Source organism: Choloepus didactylus, chromosome 20, assembly GCF_015220235.1.
Source record: "Choloepus didactylus isolate mChoDid1 chromosome 20, mChoDid1.pri, whole genome shotgun sequence".
Taxonomy (NCBI): domain Eukaryota; kingdom Metazoa; phylum Chordata; class Mammalia; order Pilosa; family Megalonychidae; genus Choloepus; species Choloepus didactylus.
In genome coordinates, this window is record NC_051326.1 from 63,629,947 (window position 1) to 63,647,786 (window position 17,840).

Consider the following 17,840-nt stretch of genomic DNA (forward strand, 5'->3'; position numbering starts at 1 on the left):
TTTTGAACCTGTATCGAAAGCAACAAAGATCTTTGGCAAACTGGGTACTTAGCACCAAGATTAGGGCATTTTGTAGGCAAAGGATAACATTTTTGATAGTGTCTTTGGATATGAACTGAAAGAGGCGGTGGCAGAATCTTCATTGTTCTGCACAGGTTTTAAGCTTGGTGAAATGGGACACTGGAATTAATTCTGAACCAGTGCTTCTCATTCTTCAGAGTAAATGTGAGTCTTTTGAGAGCTTGTGAAAATGCAGATCCTGATTCAGTGGTCTGTGGTAGGGTCTTTTATTTTGCTTTCTTACTAATCACTCTGACGTGGTTGAGCTGTAGATCCGCTTACCACAGACTTAGTCCTGAGGCCCTGTTTGGGGGCTCAGCTCCTTAGAGAAGTGGTTCTGAAATGTTGATGCCTATTGAAATCACCTAAGAGTTTTTCAAGCTCTGAATACCCATGCCAAACTCAGGAGCAATGAAAATCATATCCCTGAATAGGATGCCGTCATTAGAACTTTTTAAGACTCTTAGGTGAATTCAATGTGCAGAGGCATTTGAGATCCACTTACATAGATTATATGATGCAATATGGAAAACTTCTATATTAATATATGCAAATAGCCATAAGCACAATAATTCCATATATTTTAATAAAAAATGATTTTCATATATATTGGCCTAGGCTTATATTTCTCATAATGTTATTCTAGTGACATCTGCAACCATACTCAGACAAAAAAATCCACTAATAGGGAATTCATGAAAGTGAAAATCTTGAGTTCCACTCAAATCTAAATTTCTGTTCTTACTGAGAAGGCAATAAAGTCATGTAGACATTGTGGTAGACTTTTTTTCTCAGTGCACTCTGATGTACTTTAGACTATCTTCACATAAGTCCACTACCCTTGAGAGTCTGGTTATCTCCACCTCAATGAATCTACTGAATGTCTTTTCATTCTACAAAATTCCTCAACAAATTCATTGATTCCTTCCTTCTAGAACCTATCTCTGTCCTGGTCTAGCTAATAATATTTATCTAAATTTCTCTGGCTCCATTTTCTAGGTATCTTCAAGGTCTTTCTGGAACATTAATTATTGAAACTCTACAGGACTTAGTCTCATACTATAATTTTTTTCTTTCTCTCTGTCTAGACAATATCTTTCATTCTTTGACTTCACATATTATCTTTATGTTTATCATACTTGCACTTTGAAATTCTCACTGGGATATTTCAGAGTTTACTCATGAATAGAAGTGCTCAACACCTTTTGAAAGCTTGCTTGTCTGTAGTAATTCAGACTTAATAAATGACCTTCCTGTGACCCAGTGCTTTGAGTTAAAAAACTTTGGAGAAATGCTTGGTGTGCCAGTTTGTATTATTATGTCTCCCAGGAAAAGCCATATTCTTTAATGAAATCTTGTGAGTGCAGATTGATTAATCTTTTTTATTAGGGTGTGACCTCTTGATTGAATGTTTCCATGGAGATTTGGCCCTGCCCATTCAGCGTGGGTCTTGATTCGTTTACTGGAGTCCTTTAAAAAGAGCTCCAGTCCCAGATGCTGATGCTTTGAGATGCTAGCCCAGAGTTTGCTCCAGAGAAGCTGAGAAGACCCCTGATGCTTAGATGCACAGGAGTTGAAGAAGCTAGGAGAGACAAGCCCAGAGACATTTTGAAGGAAACCATTTTGAGACACAACCTGGGAGCAAAGGACTGGCAGATAACAGCCATGGACCTTCCCAGCAGACAGAGGTGTTCTGGATGTCATCGACTGTTCTTCAGTGAAGTTATCCTCATGTTGATTCCTTAGTTTGGACACTTTATGGCCTCAGGACTATAAATTTGTAACCAAATAAACCCTCCTTTATAAAAACCAATCCATTTCTGGTATTTTGCATAATGGCAGCATTAGCAAACTGGAACACTAGGTAAAAAATTCTGCATGTGTAATAGAGTTTTCCATCTCCAAATATGAAATGTTTTGAGCTTATATACTCAAAGCATCTCTGCATTTTTTCCTTTAAATGATCTCTTCCAATATTGCTCTTAAACTTCACAGTTCCAGACTGTTTTGCTAGTTATCACTTCACACCCTTGCACAGCCCTTGCTTAGAGTAAACATGCAACATAGACACAGTTCTGACAAATACATATCACTTGTCTCAAGAATGTTTCTGTGTGACTAGGCTGAAAACTCATAAGATTATATAAGAAAACCATGAAAATGGAGTCAGTGATTACCTAAAATGCATGCTAATTAAATAATACAGAACAAAGTTTTAAAATTTCAGAAAAGCAAATGAAAACAGAGAAAAGAAAAAAAAAATCACTTTGTAATCAAATGCCTGCATCTAAAATGAAAGTACATCACTTGTTTTTGCTTCTGAAATGTTTTTTTTTCTATGTCTTAATATATTCCTGAAGACTTCCATACTTTGAATTTTAAAAAATAATGCTGGGTGTAGGATTTCTGTTTGGGGTGATTGGAAATTTCTGGTAAAGCTATTGGTGAGGTAGCACTGTATTTTGCACTGAATTTTATGCTGAGGATTGGTTGAGATGGGAAAGTTTATGTTGAGTATGTTTCCACAATTTATAAAAGAGAGAAAATAAAGTAATTATGACAGTTAAATGCAATACATGATCCTGGACTGGATCTAATAAAAAAGAAAATGGCATGCATCCTGTTCATAGAAAAATCCCAATAATGAAATTAGGTCATTTATTCTGGGAATCCCTAATATTTTGATGCTTTTTGGGTTTTACAGTTCTTAGAACATTGGCAAAATCTGATATAAAGAGACATGAGGAGGTCTTTATTCAGGAGTAAAATATATATACTTCAAAACAATGAAAAATTTTGTAATACATATTTGCAGTACAAATATGTCTACTTATAAAGACTGCTTTGATGCCCACATCCTGAGTGAATGTTGGTAGATTACAAGTCTACCTTCTTGTAGATTATTTGCCCAGCACAATTAAAATCCAGAGAATAGTTAAGATCTCTTGGAAAAGATATTAATGTTGATTTTGAGACTTGTAGAAGGAAGTAAAGGACACAATCTGTTTTGTATAATTACATCTATGTAATTTATCTAATCAGAGTAAAGATTTGTGTTAATAAAGGCATGCCCTGATTAAATGTGTCTTGACTGTCATCTGAATTAGTCAGGGCATGTCTTCTAGCTACAGAACTGATGACATATCAACTGCATAAAAACAGAGTCCTCCATGAAAATGATCCTTTTTCTAGAGTAAGAAAGAAGATCTGAGCATGGAATGTGGTTAAGGTATTGTCAATAAGTCTTGGTTTCCTTGCAATTTTAGTTTGTTTGGGTTCTAGTAAGGAAGAGAATTTTAACCAACAAAGGACAATTCTTCTGTATTTTGTAAATGACTTTGTTAATCTGAATGTAATTGTTGTGTTTGACCACAGGCATTTTGACCCAGGCTGATTGAGGTCAAGTTAGGTTATTTTGGTCATGTGGTTTCTCTGTGTTCATAATCATTAGCATTTCCTGGAGGGAAATGTGCCAAAATCAGTAGGAGAGGCAGACAAACAGATGAATGTATAATGACAAATTATATGAGAAACCTGAAGGGAAGGAACTCTGTGTTTATACCTGGATCAACATCTTGGTTATGTTCTGTGTCCATGCATTCATGGACAAGGCAGGTAATTGGAGTTGCTAGTACTGGAGACAGGCATGGTAGATACTTGGAAGGACGTGAGAAATGTTCTCAGTAAGTATATGCTGAAATGAGTAAGTGTGGATTATACTGTACAGTAAACATTAGGTTAGTTACAGGCTGACATTTGGGTAGTGGATTCAATTCTTGAAGATTCCCATTTGGTACAACCTGAGCATGGGACATAATTATCTAAACAAACTATTTGAAGAGAAGATAATCATTGATCATTGATAATCAAAATGAGGGGTGACATTCCAGGTAAAACCTTGGTGTAAGTCTTAAGGAATTTGAACTTGGGAGACAGGCAGAAAATAAATCTAAACTCTAGCTTTCTTTCTTTTCCTAGCCATGTAATTTTCTAACATTACTAAAGATTTATGAACCTCTGTTCATTTTATTTGTTAAATAGGTAAATTATCCTTAATTAGCAGGGTTTCTTTGAGGAATAAATATACAACCATTGTTTTTCTGGGTCAAATACAAATGGGTAAGTTAATCTTCTGTTTCTGACAATATTATCATTTGCCCATGAAATGCATGTACTTATGTTAGGAGAGAATTTACAGTATAGAAGACCTTTCACCTCTATAAATTATGCATTGCAGGGTTGTTATAGCTGAGGCTGATTAATATAGGAAAAGATTTCAGCTGCCACTTTACTAAAATATCAGATAGAGAAAGTAGATTTTTCTCCCTAGTTCTTCATTCTACACTATCTGAGCCTCCAAATCTTATGGGGATTTGAGACATTGTGGCCCATGTATTTCTGCTACTTTTTGACATGGTATTTTCACAGCTAGATTTGTATGGTGGAATCCATTGATCCCTCCACATGAAACAACTTCTTGGTTTGATCAACCCCATAATGAAATACATTCTTCAGTATCTTGGTTGATATCCAAGTCCAGTGTGCTGAGATCTAGAACTTTGTGTTTAGAGTGTGGCATTGTTAGAAATCCCATGTGGCAGAACCTAGATTATTTAGGGCAAGTGTACTCAGAAGGGCAGGTACAAGCTAAAGTAGGAAGGGAGTGAGAGTCCAGAGGGCTGGAATGGAGGTTTCATAAGCCAGGAATAATTACATTTGAAAAATTCCAGAATTGTTTCTCTGTAGTTGGAGATCTTATTCCAGATATGACATAGATCAGGTATTCCTGTATTTTGGAATCTGGCAGAGAATTGAAAATTTGAACACTGTGGGGTAATCAATATATACAACTCAATTATTTTCATGTTCTTATCTGTACAATGAAGATATTCATATCTTATTTCCCAGAGTAGCCAAGACCTTACCTTTGATCCTGGGAGAGGAGGTTCCTCCCCATATTTCTCTTGTAGCATAACTTTATGTTCTTTATTGTGCCAAGGTCACCCCAGCTGAAGGGTTTGAACTCATGACCATTGAGTCTGAAAATTGGGGAAGACCAAAGTCTCATGGCTTCTTTCTTCATTGTCAGCTTTGCTCACCTAATGCTTATCTGGTTGTGCTTGAAAACCCAGAGGAAGACAGTTGTCCGCTGAACTATTGACAATGCAGCCACTGGTGAGTCGGGAATTCTTTCTCCTGAAATTACCTATGTGTTGGCAGCAGATGGACAGGTTTCTCCTGTTGACATGGATATTCTATGGTCATTTAGAAGATATTCAGAGATCTGAGTTCCAGTTAAGTTCATCAGGCCTCTGGGATGGTGATGGTAGGTTAGGGGTTCCTCAATAAGTAATCTGCTTTCCAACATTGCACTACTTTGTTCCAGCCTTCCTTACAGTTCTATATTCACTGGAGAGATGAGAGAGGATTTTTCTCATCCAGGCCCTGTCCTCATTGTAGAAATAATGCTCTCATTGTTAATGTCTGCAATTGGCGTAGGCATGCAGTGAACATGGGTGATAGAGATGGGTAAAAATAGATACTTACATTCAGTAGGGAGGCTGTTTCAGAATTGAGTTTGATATTTGATAGTGTATGTTATATATTATTTATATAAGTGTATATATCATTTTCTATTATATATTGGCACATTTTTTAAAACTTTTTAAAAAGAGAAAATTCTGCTTACCCTCTTGTCTTCAGTTGCCCAATTTCTAATTTTCTAAATGATGTTTATCCAGATTTTATAAATGGAAGTAATGAGAAGTATTGTACCTTTAATTTTGATTTGATTCAGGAGAAGGAGTAGAGTACATAGATTAAAATTTATGCCTTTTGGAAATTTCTGAAGAATTGGAGACAAAAGAATGGATCAAGAGGCATCTTTTACTCATGTACAGGCAGTGGAGGTGAAGATGCAAGGGTTTATAATGAACATGGGTATTTGTAAGTCCCAAGGAAAGTTGAGATTGGAAGGTCTCATACCCCTGGAATGATCAGGCTAGGACTGTTCTCCAGTACAGCAGTCTTAGGGGTCTGTGGGGTGTGCTGCTGAACTGTGCGTACTTATATGTTAAGATGAACACCTGAGTTAGGTAGAGTTGAGTGAGGAAGCACCTGCTGATGGTGCTTGATACCTGCTGGGTTCTTCAGAATGCTGGACTTCGCTTCAAGGTTCTTTGCCACTTTAATGACCTATGACTTATGTTTAGAGAGGAAGCATTTTATTCATAATCTCTTTGGATCTTTCAAAATTTGTAACAGGTTTTGAAATGACTTCAAAAATGAGAGGAAATTAAGGCCATCTGTGGAAATAATCTAACCATAGTTATGATATAACTTGCCTTGTTATGAGTCTGTAGATTTATTTGAAATTGGTGGAAAAGGGTATTTTAGATATGAATGCTCAAGTGCAAATGTATATCACCATCTGGAAGTCGTAATGACCAGCTTTTTAGGAAATTTCAAGATCATATACCATGTCTTATGATATTTCTTTAGAATAGTTTTAAATATTCAGTGTGTGTATGTGCCTGTGTGTGTGAAAGGAAGGACCGTTCAACACTGAGAATGATCGGACTTGTAACTCACAGTTTAAGTTCTTTGTAAACAGTCACCACTCCCTCAGTCAGTGCTGTCCTCTCAAACATCTTACTCTGTACCTTGGTAGCGATGGCCTTCTTCTGAACCTGAATGTCCATGATGTTTTAGGAGTTAATAACTTTGAAAGACGTAGCTATAGACTTCACCCAGGAAGAGTGGGCCCTGCTGGACACATCCCAGAAAAAGCTGTTCAGAGATGTGATGCTGGAGAATATCAGTCATTTAGTCTCAGTAGGTGAGTCTCTCAAATGTACCTGTCTATCTTTCTAATCATCTGATTTCTAAATAAGTGTTTAGAACAACCTGTCCATATTGTTTTATAATCTTTTATATTTGATTTTTATAACTTTATATATATATAACATTTTATATTATTTTTAACATGTACAATTACCTAAATGAAATTTCATTATTTATTTCTTACATCTAGTTTTTTACAACACTAAAGTGTAATCTTCTTACCACAATTTCATGTCTTCTACTCAATCAGAGCAGTGCTGGAAATACAACAAATATTTTCTGAAAGCATAAATAAGTGGATTAAATATGTTCTAAATGATTATTTATTCTGCTCTAGGGATTTGATGTGGGTTCAGACTAAAGTAGTAAATCTAAGAATCATATCCTTTTCTACATAGAACTTAGAATGTTCTTGTGGAGGTTTTTATTGGATTCTTTTTGAAAGTAATAATGAACAATTGTGGAAATGAGGAATCTCCTTGTTTGAAAATATGGAGGATTCTGCCATCTCTTTGTGAACTTGGATATCAACAACCAGAGGCCTTCATTGTATTTGGGCACAAATTCAAGTGTTAACCCTTTGATAGTGAAAGAGTGTCAATATTCTGTGTTCCAGGTACTTTTCTCTAGGCTGATTTCAAAGTTTACCTTATTCTTTTTTTTTTTTTGTCACTGGTGGTTTGTACCCCAGAAAAACTGCCCTTAAATCTAATCTATTCCTGTGGGTGTAAACCCATTGTAAGTAGGACCTTTTGATGAGGTTACTTCAGTTTATGGGTGTCCCACCTCAACCAGGGTGGATCCTAATCCTATTGCTGCAGTCCTTTTTGAGAGAATGAAATTCAGACACATAGAAACCCATCAGAAGTAAGAAGCTAAAGTCAACAGAACCTGGAAGAGAAGGAAGAGAACAGGAGACATTGCCATAGGCCTTATCTTGTAACAAGCTAAGTACCCAGTGTTGCCAGCAGCCAGCCCTGAGTGCCACAGTCTTGGGGTGAAAGCATTGCCTTGATGGTGCCTTGATTTGGACATTTTCCTGGACTCAAAACCTTAAGCTAATAAGTTCCCATAGCTTAAGCTAACCCATTTCATGGCATTTTCTTAAGCAGCATAAGGAACTAAGACAGATTTTGTTACCAGGGCAGTGGGGTGCCACTGGGGGAAATACCATGTGTGGGAATGGCGTTGGAATTCGGTTATGATTACAGAGTAGAAGAATTGCGAGGTGTTTGATAGAAAAGGCTTAGATTTCTTTGAAGAAACTTGGTAGAAATACAGATGCTGAAGGTACTTCTGATGAGGCCATAGAAGGAAATAACATCTGTTATTGGAAACTGTAGTAAAAGTGACTCGTGTTTTAAAGTGGCAGAAAACTGCGAGATTGAGTTCTGATGTCAGATAAAGGGAGAGCCTGAAAGCATTGAACTTGCATATTTAACTGAGGCAATTTCCAAGCTAACTGTGACAGCCTGGTTTGTCCTTACAGCTTATACTAAAATGCAAGAGGGAAGGGATAAAGTGAGCACTGAACTCTTGTGCATAAAGAAATGAGAAATTGATGGTTTGGAAAATTCTGAGCTTCCAGAAAGCAAGTCCAATGAGAGCAGTGTTCCACGTGAGCATTTAATTGAACATGGAATCAGCAATTTCTATGTAAGTTAAGATTGGAGGTACAATTATCCAGGAGGGGCCTGTGGAAAGTCCTCCTGAGTGATAGTTTGGACAAAGCCCAGAAGAGAAGGAAGAAACCAGGAGATGATGCCATGTTCTTTGCTGTGTGACAAACTACAGACCAGGAGTCAGCAACAACCAGCCTCAAGAGCACCACAATCTTGGGGAGAAAACATTGCCTTAATGATATCTTGATTTGGACATTTTCCCAGCCTCAAAACCATAAACTAAATTCCTATTGTTCAAGCCAACCCATTTCATGGTATTTGCTTATGCAGTCTAGTAAACTAAAACAGTCACCTTATGTGAACTTGATGGTAATGCACTGTTATTGCCCAGAACTCAAATTCCATTTCTTTTTGCTCACAAACAGGACATCAGATCTGCAAATCAGATGTATGTTCCCAGTTGGAGCAAGGAGATGTACTGTGGAGAGAAGGAGCTGTATCATTCCAAGTCCAGGATTCAGGTGAGCTCTAAGAAGCTGTGCTTCACAACAAGGAGGAGCTTGGTCAGTGACTAGGTTCTTGGAAATACCAACTGCAGATTTTCTTTAGTGAGTCATATTTTCTAAAATGTAGTTATTGATACTGAGGAAATTTTCCTTAGGTGTGGTCATTATTCTGTTTAATTATCAATCTGTATTCAAGTGTCTGTGGCTTTGGGGAAATGCATATTTATGCACAATTGAATTTAAACTTTCACATAGTGGCCCTTTTCTTTGTGTTCCTCTTTGATGGTATTCTTTCTCTTTACCTCCCCAATATACTATCTTTTAAAAAATGTTTCTATTTCCATCTTGAAAATCTTTTCTAATTCTCAATGCCACATAATGTTTTCTATTGTCTAGAGTATTCCATAATTTTATATTCTTGCCCAGGTAAGTTGTCATGTTTAAAACAATTAAAAAGCCATGTGGGACTTTTCTAATGATAGTCTGGAAACTATTTTTTCAATTGTTTCAGGCAGGGAAAATGGTCCTAAAAAACAAGAGATGCTGTCCATGCCACATCTCCACAGGAAAGACTCATCTGTCATCATGTCATTGGTAAGCTTCTTGGGTGTGAACACTGGTCTTCCAAATAGGTTCATGGGAGTGAAATAAATTAGGAATTCAGTACAATCACCCAACTGTAAGTAAAGTGGGATTAAGTCCTAATCCAGAAAATGTCTGTGATAGTTTGAACTTAGGGAAAAATTAGCTTGAACAGAAAACTATAACCAGAATTTTTATAAAAAGATAATTTCATAAACATGGCTCATATATTTAATCTTTGAAACATTATAAAGTTTTCAAAATTAGTGAGATAGCTCTGCAACTGGTAAGTTACAAAGGAGATCTCCTTTGGTGCAGCAGAATAACACTGTATTAAACTCACATGGAGAGATTTTAATTGGAGACTGTCATTGAATAATTAGTCTAGAATTCATATGTATTTGGACATTTACAGTCTCTCATCTACTTCCTTAAAGCAGAAATCTCATATGCAAAAGGATGCCATTAGAAGTGGTGAACTGCTAGAAGATTTCACTTACAGATCCAGAGTGACTCAACATGTTTTCAGTAATAGGGGAAGAAAACCCTACTTCAGCAATATGTTTGGAAAAGCCCTCAATGACCAGTTGTCTTGTAATCAACAAAAGCAAACTTGCACTAGAAGTAAATCATATGAATGTCATCTAATTGGTAAATCCTTTACTCAAAGCTCTGTCCTTACACATTACAGTGGAACTCACATCAGAGAGAAACCATATGAATGCCACTTATGTGAAAAAACCTTCAGTAAAATTTCTAACCTTAGATTACATGAGAGAAGGCACACTGGAAAGAAACGTTATGAGTGCCATCTATGTGGGAAAGCCTTCAGTCGTTCTTGTGTCCTTACAGAACATAAGAGAATTCACACTGGAGAAAGACCATATAAATGTCATCTGTGTGGAAAAGCCTTCACTTATCGTTCTGCCCTTAGACAACATGAGAGAAGCCACACTGGAGAGAAATCGTATGAATGTCATCTTTGTGCAAAATCCTTCACTCACTGTTCTGGCCTTAGAAAACATGAGAGATTGCACAGTGGAGAGAAACCCTATGAATGTCGTCTTTGTGGGAAAGCCTTCACTAACTGTTCTTCCCTTAGACAACATGAGAGAATTCATACTGGAGACAAGCCATATGAATGTCTTGTATGTGGGAAAGCCTTCACTCATCGTTCTACCCTCACAATACATAAGAGGACTCATACTGGAGAGAAACCTTATGAATGTCATGTTTGTGCAAAATCCTTCATTAACTGTTCTGGCCTTAGAAAACATGAGAGATTGCACAGTGGAGAGAAACCCTATGAATGTCATCTTTGTGGGAAAGCCTTCACTCAGTGTTCTGCCCTTAAACAACATGAGAGAATTCACAGTGGAGAGAAACCATATGAGTGTCATCTGTGTGGGAAAGCCTTCAGTCATCTTTCTAGCTTGACACGACATGAGAGAATTCACAATGGAGAGAAACCTCATTAATGCCATCTGTGTGGGAAAGCCTTTAGTCATTGTTCTGGCTTTAGACAACATGAGAATACACACACAAAGAGATACCATAAGAATATCACCTATCTGGGGAAACCTTAGTTTTACTTTTGTAACATTGGACATGAGAGAACACAAACTGGACAGAGACACTGTGAATGCCATGTACGTGAAAGGTTTCAGTCAATGTTCTGACATCCAATGACATGGGAGAACTCACACTATGACTCTTTTTGATATGGAAGAGATTTCAACCCTTGAGTAAACCTTTAAACATATTAGAGAATTCGCACCTGAAGAAACACTAATGACTCTGGTAGAGCCTTTAGTCTCATGACTGCTTCATCAATTTACACCAGTTCATACTGGAGAAAATTTATATAAATGTCACCTGTGAAGCAATGACTTCAGTAGATAGTCTGATGTTATACAACATGAGATAACTCAAATACAGTGGAAGTGGAAGAACCTTCATGCACTGATCCAACTGATAGACTAACCAGAGAAATGACAGTAGAGAAAAATTCTATGCCTTTAATCAATTTGCCAATGCCTTATCTTTAATTTTTCCCTTTAAAAAAAAAAGTGAACTCCACAGGAGAGTGCTAGGTCTGTACTCACTGTGCACCATCATTCAGCCAAGCACCAGACTTGGTATTCAATGGAAAACTCATTGTTGGAATAACCACCAAAATAAGAGAGAAAAGTCTTTATCAGAGAATGAATCCCTTTGAGGTAGTGCCAGATAATTCATCCAGGAGATGTTATTCAGTGAAAAATCATGCAAAGTCATTTATTCTTACAGCAACACTTGTATGCAAATGGGAACTCACACTGTGTGAAACTCTTATTGGTGTTATGAATCAAGGCATGTCTTCAATAATCACTCATAACATTAATATTCTTATGCTGAGAAAACACTTCTACCCAATTCAGGAAAATCTTCAACTGGATTTCAACTCAGAAAATTCATATTGGGAAATAAAATATTTTATATGGGCCCTTTAGCACACAGTTCAGCAAAGAATCAAGAATTTTGAATGAAACTTAGTATTAAAATTATGTAGGATAACATGAGATTGTGAAATGTCCTAGGTATCTGGATGATGGATTTTGTAAGAATATAAAATGAGGTTAGCTCAATTGATCACTATTTGTATACATGTAAGCAAAAGATATTGCTGAAAATCTAATATGTTCTCCATGTTCTAGTTTTGTTTTTATGTAGTTCTAAACACAAAGATTCGAATCAATCAGAAAATAACTTTGAATGTTACCTCAAACTAGAACACATAACCATGATTCTTTATACTCATCTTAGTGTTGTGATATGTATATTCATTCAAAGATGAAAACAAACACAAAAGCAGAGTCTGATGGTACATAAATTCTCCTCTTTTAAAATACCATTAAACATTGCCATCAAAATCCAGAAAGGATTTGAAAATGAAACTGGTTAAATAAAACACATCAGCCATGGAGAATTGTGGGTTCATTGGCTAGAGAGTTCCCAAGAATTCAGAATCTGACATAGTGTCATTCCATATATTAGTATTTTACTTCAAAAAGGCTTTTGCTAAGAGAATATAGGAATCACACCAAATAAGGACATGAAAGTACTGGGAAGATATGGGGAGTGTTCAATTTTTAGAACATCCAGTTTTCAGGAAGAAGGCACCTGCATCATCACCTCCAATTTGGAATAAGGGGGCTGTCCCAGTAATACCACTGAAGCCTGGACCACAGATTACCCCTGGGGAGTGAATTCCAGTGGGAAAATAGAGAGTGTTTGGGTATATTGAGATTGGAGTTTCACATTTGTCTCCTCATCAAACAGATGCACTAATCAGCTGACATGAAATTCTCCTGTCTTTGCCCATATCTGCATTTAACAACTGTATTTCACTTTCAGAAAATGACCTTGTTTTGATAGTTTCATTTTAAACCTTGCTAAGGTGGTTCTGTATTGAATAAGTCTAACTTCAGACCTGCAATCAGCCCTGACTGGATGGGGTTCCCTGCACAGGGCCCCCAAACTCACCTTGGGAGTCATTTGGAACCTTTGAGACACTGGGAGTCAGCAAGTGTCATGGGAGTGTGTAGGCCAACAGCCAGGATTTCGTTTCCCTACTCTAAGACCCCCCCCATCTCTCTGCCCCCATCCATCACACCTTTTTGTTACTGTCCATATGGAATTTGCTAACATCTCACTTGTACTCATGCAGCTAAAGGGAGGTCAGCACCTCAGTCAACCTATCTCCCCTGGGGAACTGGCACCACCCTGGGATCACTGAACAGATCAAACCTTATGCCTCCACCATGTCATGGAATGCTTTGTTGGGAATGTAGGGACAAGACACCTATTACCACCTATAAGGGAGGAGTGTCACAATATGGAGGATAACCTAAACTCTGAAGGTTTTGGGGTCACCAGGAAAACACATGATTGCACAGACACTGGGTGAAGCACTGTTTACTCACAAAGAGAGACAAAGCAAAGTCAGCTTCACAAGTGGAATTTGGTCCCCCATGGCTAGTGGGTCCCACTTCATAGCCAGTGCAGGTAGAGGGTCTACATACAACCCACTTGTGCACTGTAGGTGACAGACCTGGCCCCCTCCTGATTGGGAACATATGTAACCACAGGAGTTGGCCAGGTGCTATAATATAATTCATGTACTTGGCTAAGCAGCCTCAAGTGAATGTTTAAATAATGCTCTTGGCCAAATGGGAAAGTATGTTTCAGTAGGTCACTATCTGGGAATATCTTTTATCTCCAGGCACTCCTGAGGAAGAAGTGAGCCCATATTTATATCATTGTAGGAGCCAAGATACATCTTCTAAGAATAGGGTTTATTTGTGGGTTATGAGGAAAGTTGGCAGGCCTCACTCAGACTGTCCCTGTCCATATTTACTTTCTATATAATCTGAACCTATAACATGTTCATTCCATTTCTGTTGACTTAATTTTTTTTTCTTAATTTGGATTAGATATGTAGGATGAGAATTTGTAAGAGGCAAATTCTCTTTAAGAGATGTAAATAATTACTATTAGTTCCTTCAGGCTGTTACTTATTCCTGTATTTTCAACTGAAGCATAAATGAATTTTTATCTAACCACTATAAGAAATTTACTTAAAAATGCAAGACCAGAATCTACTCTATGTTGAAGTACTCTGCGGAGTCTGGTGGAAACAAAGAATAGATTACCTTGAATAGTAAATTGAGATGACTACCTGTATTCCTTTCCTATTCCTGTATTTCATTGCTGTATTCATTTCTTGTTGTATTCCTCTTGCTGTATTTCATTTCCCATTGCTGTTGTATGCAATTATCAAATTAGGAGCTTGACCAATAAAATTTATCTGTCTGTTGTAAGTCTCACCTGGTAAAACCAAGGTGTCAGTAGGATCTTTCTGGAGGCCCCAGGTGAGGGTAAGTTTGCTCATTCAGGTTGCTGGCAGAATTCAGTTCCTTGTGATTATTGGACTGAGGCACCATTTCTTTGTTGGATGTCAGCTGAAGGCCATCTCCAGCTTCTAAAGAATCACCCATATTCCCTGGCTGAAAACCAACAACTGTCAAATCAGTCTCATTCTTTGAATCTCTCTCCCTTCTGTTGTCTCACTTCTCAGCCAGGAAAGATTCTCATCCTTTAGAACTCATGTGATTCAATTAGGCCCACAGAAAAAATTCAGATTACCCAGGTAAATCTCCCCATCTCATAGTCTGTACCCTTGATCATCTGCAGACTTTCTTTTGCTATGTAAAGTAATGTATTCACAGATGCTGTGGATTAAGGCATAGACATATTTTGCAGCTGTTAGTCTGGCTACTACTCACCAAACTAAAAGCTTCATGCTCAGATACTGTTAGTTTTAGAATTGAATAGTCTTTGAACTCCAGTCATATTGAAGTGAAAATACTTAGATTCATTGATCTGAATCACTCTGAAAGATAAGCTTAATGCTTCATAGTGAGCTTAAATGACACATATTTATAGCTTTGATAATCATTTGTCTAATTTGTAAATTTTTTGGCTAAAATATTTATTTTTATAACCTCAGATCTACTTAACTGCTAAAGTTGATAATGTATCACTTTATAAGCTTACTTTAAATAGCTAAGTTCTTAGTGTGTTACTGGGAAGCATAATATTTTATAAATCACATTTTGTGGAAAATAAGACTAAATGAAAGCTGTGGCAATACTTTTGTGCAGATTTGCTAAAATTGAATATCAACAATTACCTAATGTAAATATGAGTATTAACATCTTGATTATTTATACACCATATGCCACAAATATCAACTGATTTTTCTGGCCCAGGCTCAGCTCTCCTCTTCTAGCCTCTTCACAACCATGAACCTGGCCTCAGGTCACTTGTGCTGAGTTTACCCCAATCATGGCTTCCTATGGGCCCCACCCTGCTGACTCTGTCCACTGTCTCCTTGCATTCTCCCTCCAACGCTAGCCTCGGTTTACACTGGGCAACTTGATTTGTCCCCTCACCCATCAGTTTCTCTCATTTCCCCCCTCCCAGGCAGGCTCACCCCAGTTCCTCTGCCCTTCAGAGAAACCCTCTCCCCCACCTCTCACCTCAGATCCATCCCTCAAGGTCCCCTAGGCCTAACTTACATCCCTTAGTTTCTGCTCTTCAGTCAGCATTCTTCTCCCATTTCAGTTCACTTCCTGTGGGTTCTCTCCTCTATGTCCTTGACCCTGCATCTAGACCCCCCCATTCACTTAATCTCAGTCAGCTCTCCACCCCACCCATTAATTGCCTTGTCCTCCCAGGCCCTCTCACCTTTCTGTTTCTGTCTCATGGAGCTCATCTGCCCTTCAGTCTGGGTCTGCCCACCACCTCCTCAGCAGACTCAGGCCTGCATTTCAACAAGAACACCCCAGCCTAGTGCTGTCCTCTTGCCGGTGCATACCATCAGGAGGTACCCAAAATCCACCCACCCCAAACCTGGAGATGTCAACTTGATAATGGTAAAATTTCTCCAGGTTTCTCTACAGCCTGCGAAAATTGTTTTCCCATTGTAATGACGTGGAATTTTATGGGGGTGTATCCTAAGAATGTCAATATGGTCCCCATCCAACTTTAAAGAACACAAAAATCTTGATAATCAATATTACACTGCTATTTTCTTTCAAAACACACCTTGCCTTTGGGAAACATGAAGATTCATAAACTAACAATTAGAAGGTATATGAAATGAATAATCATCAATTATAAAATTTCTCATTTTCTAATTTTGCCATTTTTCTCCATCATACACAAGTCTCTCCTGTACTCAGGAAGTAAAAAGTGAAATGAAAGAGAATGGTCATATATGCTGAAAGATTGCATATTTTTGTATTAGCTTAGTTTTTGCAATTATTCTAGTTAACGTTGAAAGTGTTTTGTTTTAATATTTTAAGGATACCATGAAATCATGCTGAATATCTTTCAATTTATCTTGGATGGATAGTTTAGGTATTGTTTACATTTGCTTCATTCTCCTACCATGCAAATCCTAAGACATTCCTTGATCAGATTTACAATGTATGAAAATCCATTAAATGATGCCTTTTTACATGAAGAAGGAAAACTAGTCATTGAAAAAGTTATGATTGCAAACAAGGCACTAAGGAGATTGGGAGACACAGTACTGCATAGGAGTGGTGAGAATCAGATCTTTGGTGGGGCAGATAATTTGCCTACATTTGTGATTTGCTTTGTCTTGGACTCCACTTGTCCTCTCAGGAATACTCAATATCAAGAGCTTCTTCAGGCAAGTAAGTACTTAGTGATGTGTCCATGAGTCACGTCTCATTGTGACTCCTGTCACAAGGAGCATAGGGTCAGACCTGCCGACACAGGGAAGTCTGTTTAGGTGTAGGTACATAAGGAAGTCTCCAGGCAGACCAAATCTAGTTTCATGTAGGCTGAAAGTACATCAGCTTGCATTAAAAATATCCGAAGCATTAAAAATTCAAGGTGATCTATGAAGATATTCAGCCACCTAACCTGATGAAATGTTACATTACAGCATTCACAATATGTCTTTGGTAGTTGGGGAACTTTCTCTGGGGTTCAATTCCCCCAAAGAACAGCTGTCAAATTTTTCTTCAAGAATTGACTAGAAGATAAATTTGAATATTTAATGTGTAATTGATATTAAATTTCTGAATAGCTCAGTTTATTGCCCAGAGAACATCTGCCACATAGTAAAAACTAGAAGCTGGGCAATTTCTTCTCTTTGCTATAGGTATCACTAATTTGCTCACAAACCTGTGAATGAGCTGTGTGTACTATGATTGTGGGGAACTGAGTCTTCATGTAGCCTGAGGCATATCTGGGGTGGTGGCTTAGAATGCCGAGCCGTAGGCCTGCATAGAATGCCATGCAGGCCCACCCTGTAAAGATGTGGGTCTTGTGACTACCATTGTCTTAAACCTAGATTTTATTCACCTGATGTAAACCTAGATTGTATACACCTGATGTAAACAGGTCTCTGGTGGGCTCCCCCCCCCCACCTGAGCACCTTTAGCATATACACCTGATCTTCTGAAATAAATAGCTAGAACAAGGCTGCATTGTCGTCCACTTAGCACGAGATGCAAGTGGGCCCCCTGCTCCCTTAATTCTTAGCTTTGTGTCTGTGTCTCATTCCTGCATTGCCCTGTCAGCAATACTATGATAAGGATGGGCAATGAATAGTGGATAGGAAGAGACTCGTTTTTTCACTTGGCCA

At 37.8% G+C, this 17,840-nt stretch overlaps 1 protein-coding gene across 1 annotated transcript; it reads left to right on the plus strand.

Moving 5' to 3' along the window:
- The first annotated feature begins 1,815 nt into the window (after positions 1-1,815).
- LOC119516783 (zinc finger protein 596-like) lies at positions 1,816-17,524 on the plus strand. Its single transcript, XM_037813239.1, has 5 exons — positions 1,816-5,235; positions 6,772-6,898; positions 8,951-9,046; positions 9,543-9,625; positions 10,051-17,524. Exons 1-5 carry the CDS (start codon positions 5,224-5,226, stop codon positions 11,089-11,091), a joined length of 1,359 nt encoding a protein of 452 aa, XP_037669167.1. The 5' UTR covers positions 1,816-5,223; the 3' UTR covers positions 11,092-17,524.
- The last annotated feature ends 316 nt before the right edge of the window (positions 17,525-17,840 follow it).

Bases quoted from the DNA above. Each gene is read 5' to 3' on its own strand.
- LOC119516783 (XM_037813239.1), top strand. The intron at 6,899-8,950 runs GTGAGTCTCTCA...GCTCACAAACAG, and splicing joins CAGTCATTTAGTCTCAGTAG to GACATCAGATCTGCAAATCA. The intron at 9,626-10,050 runs GTAAGCTTCTTG...ACTTCCTTAAAG, and splicing joins CATCTGTCATCATGTCATTG to CAGAAATCTCATATGCAAAA.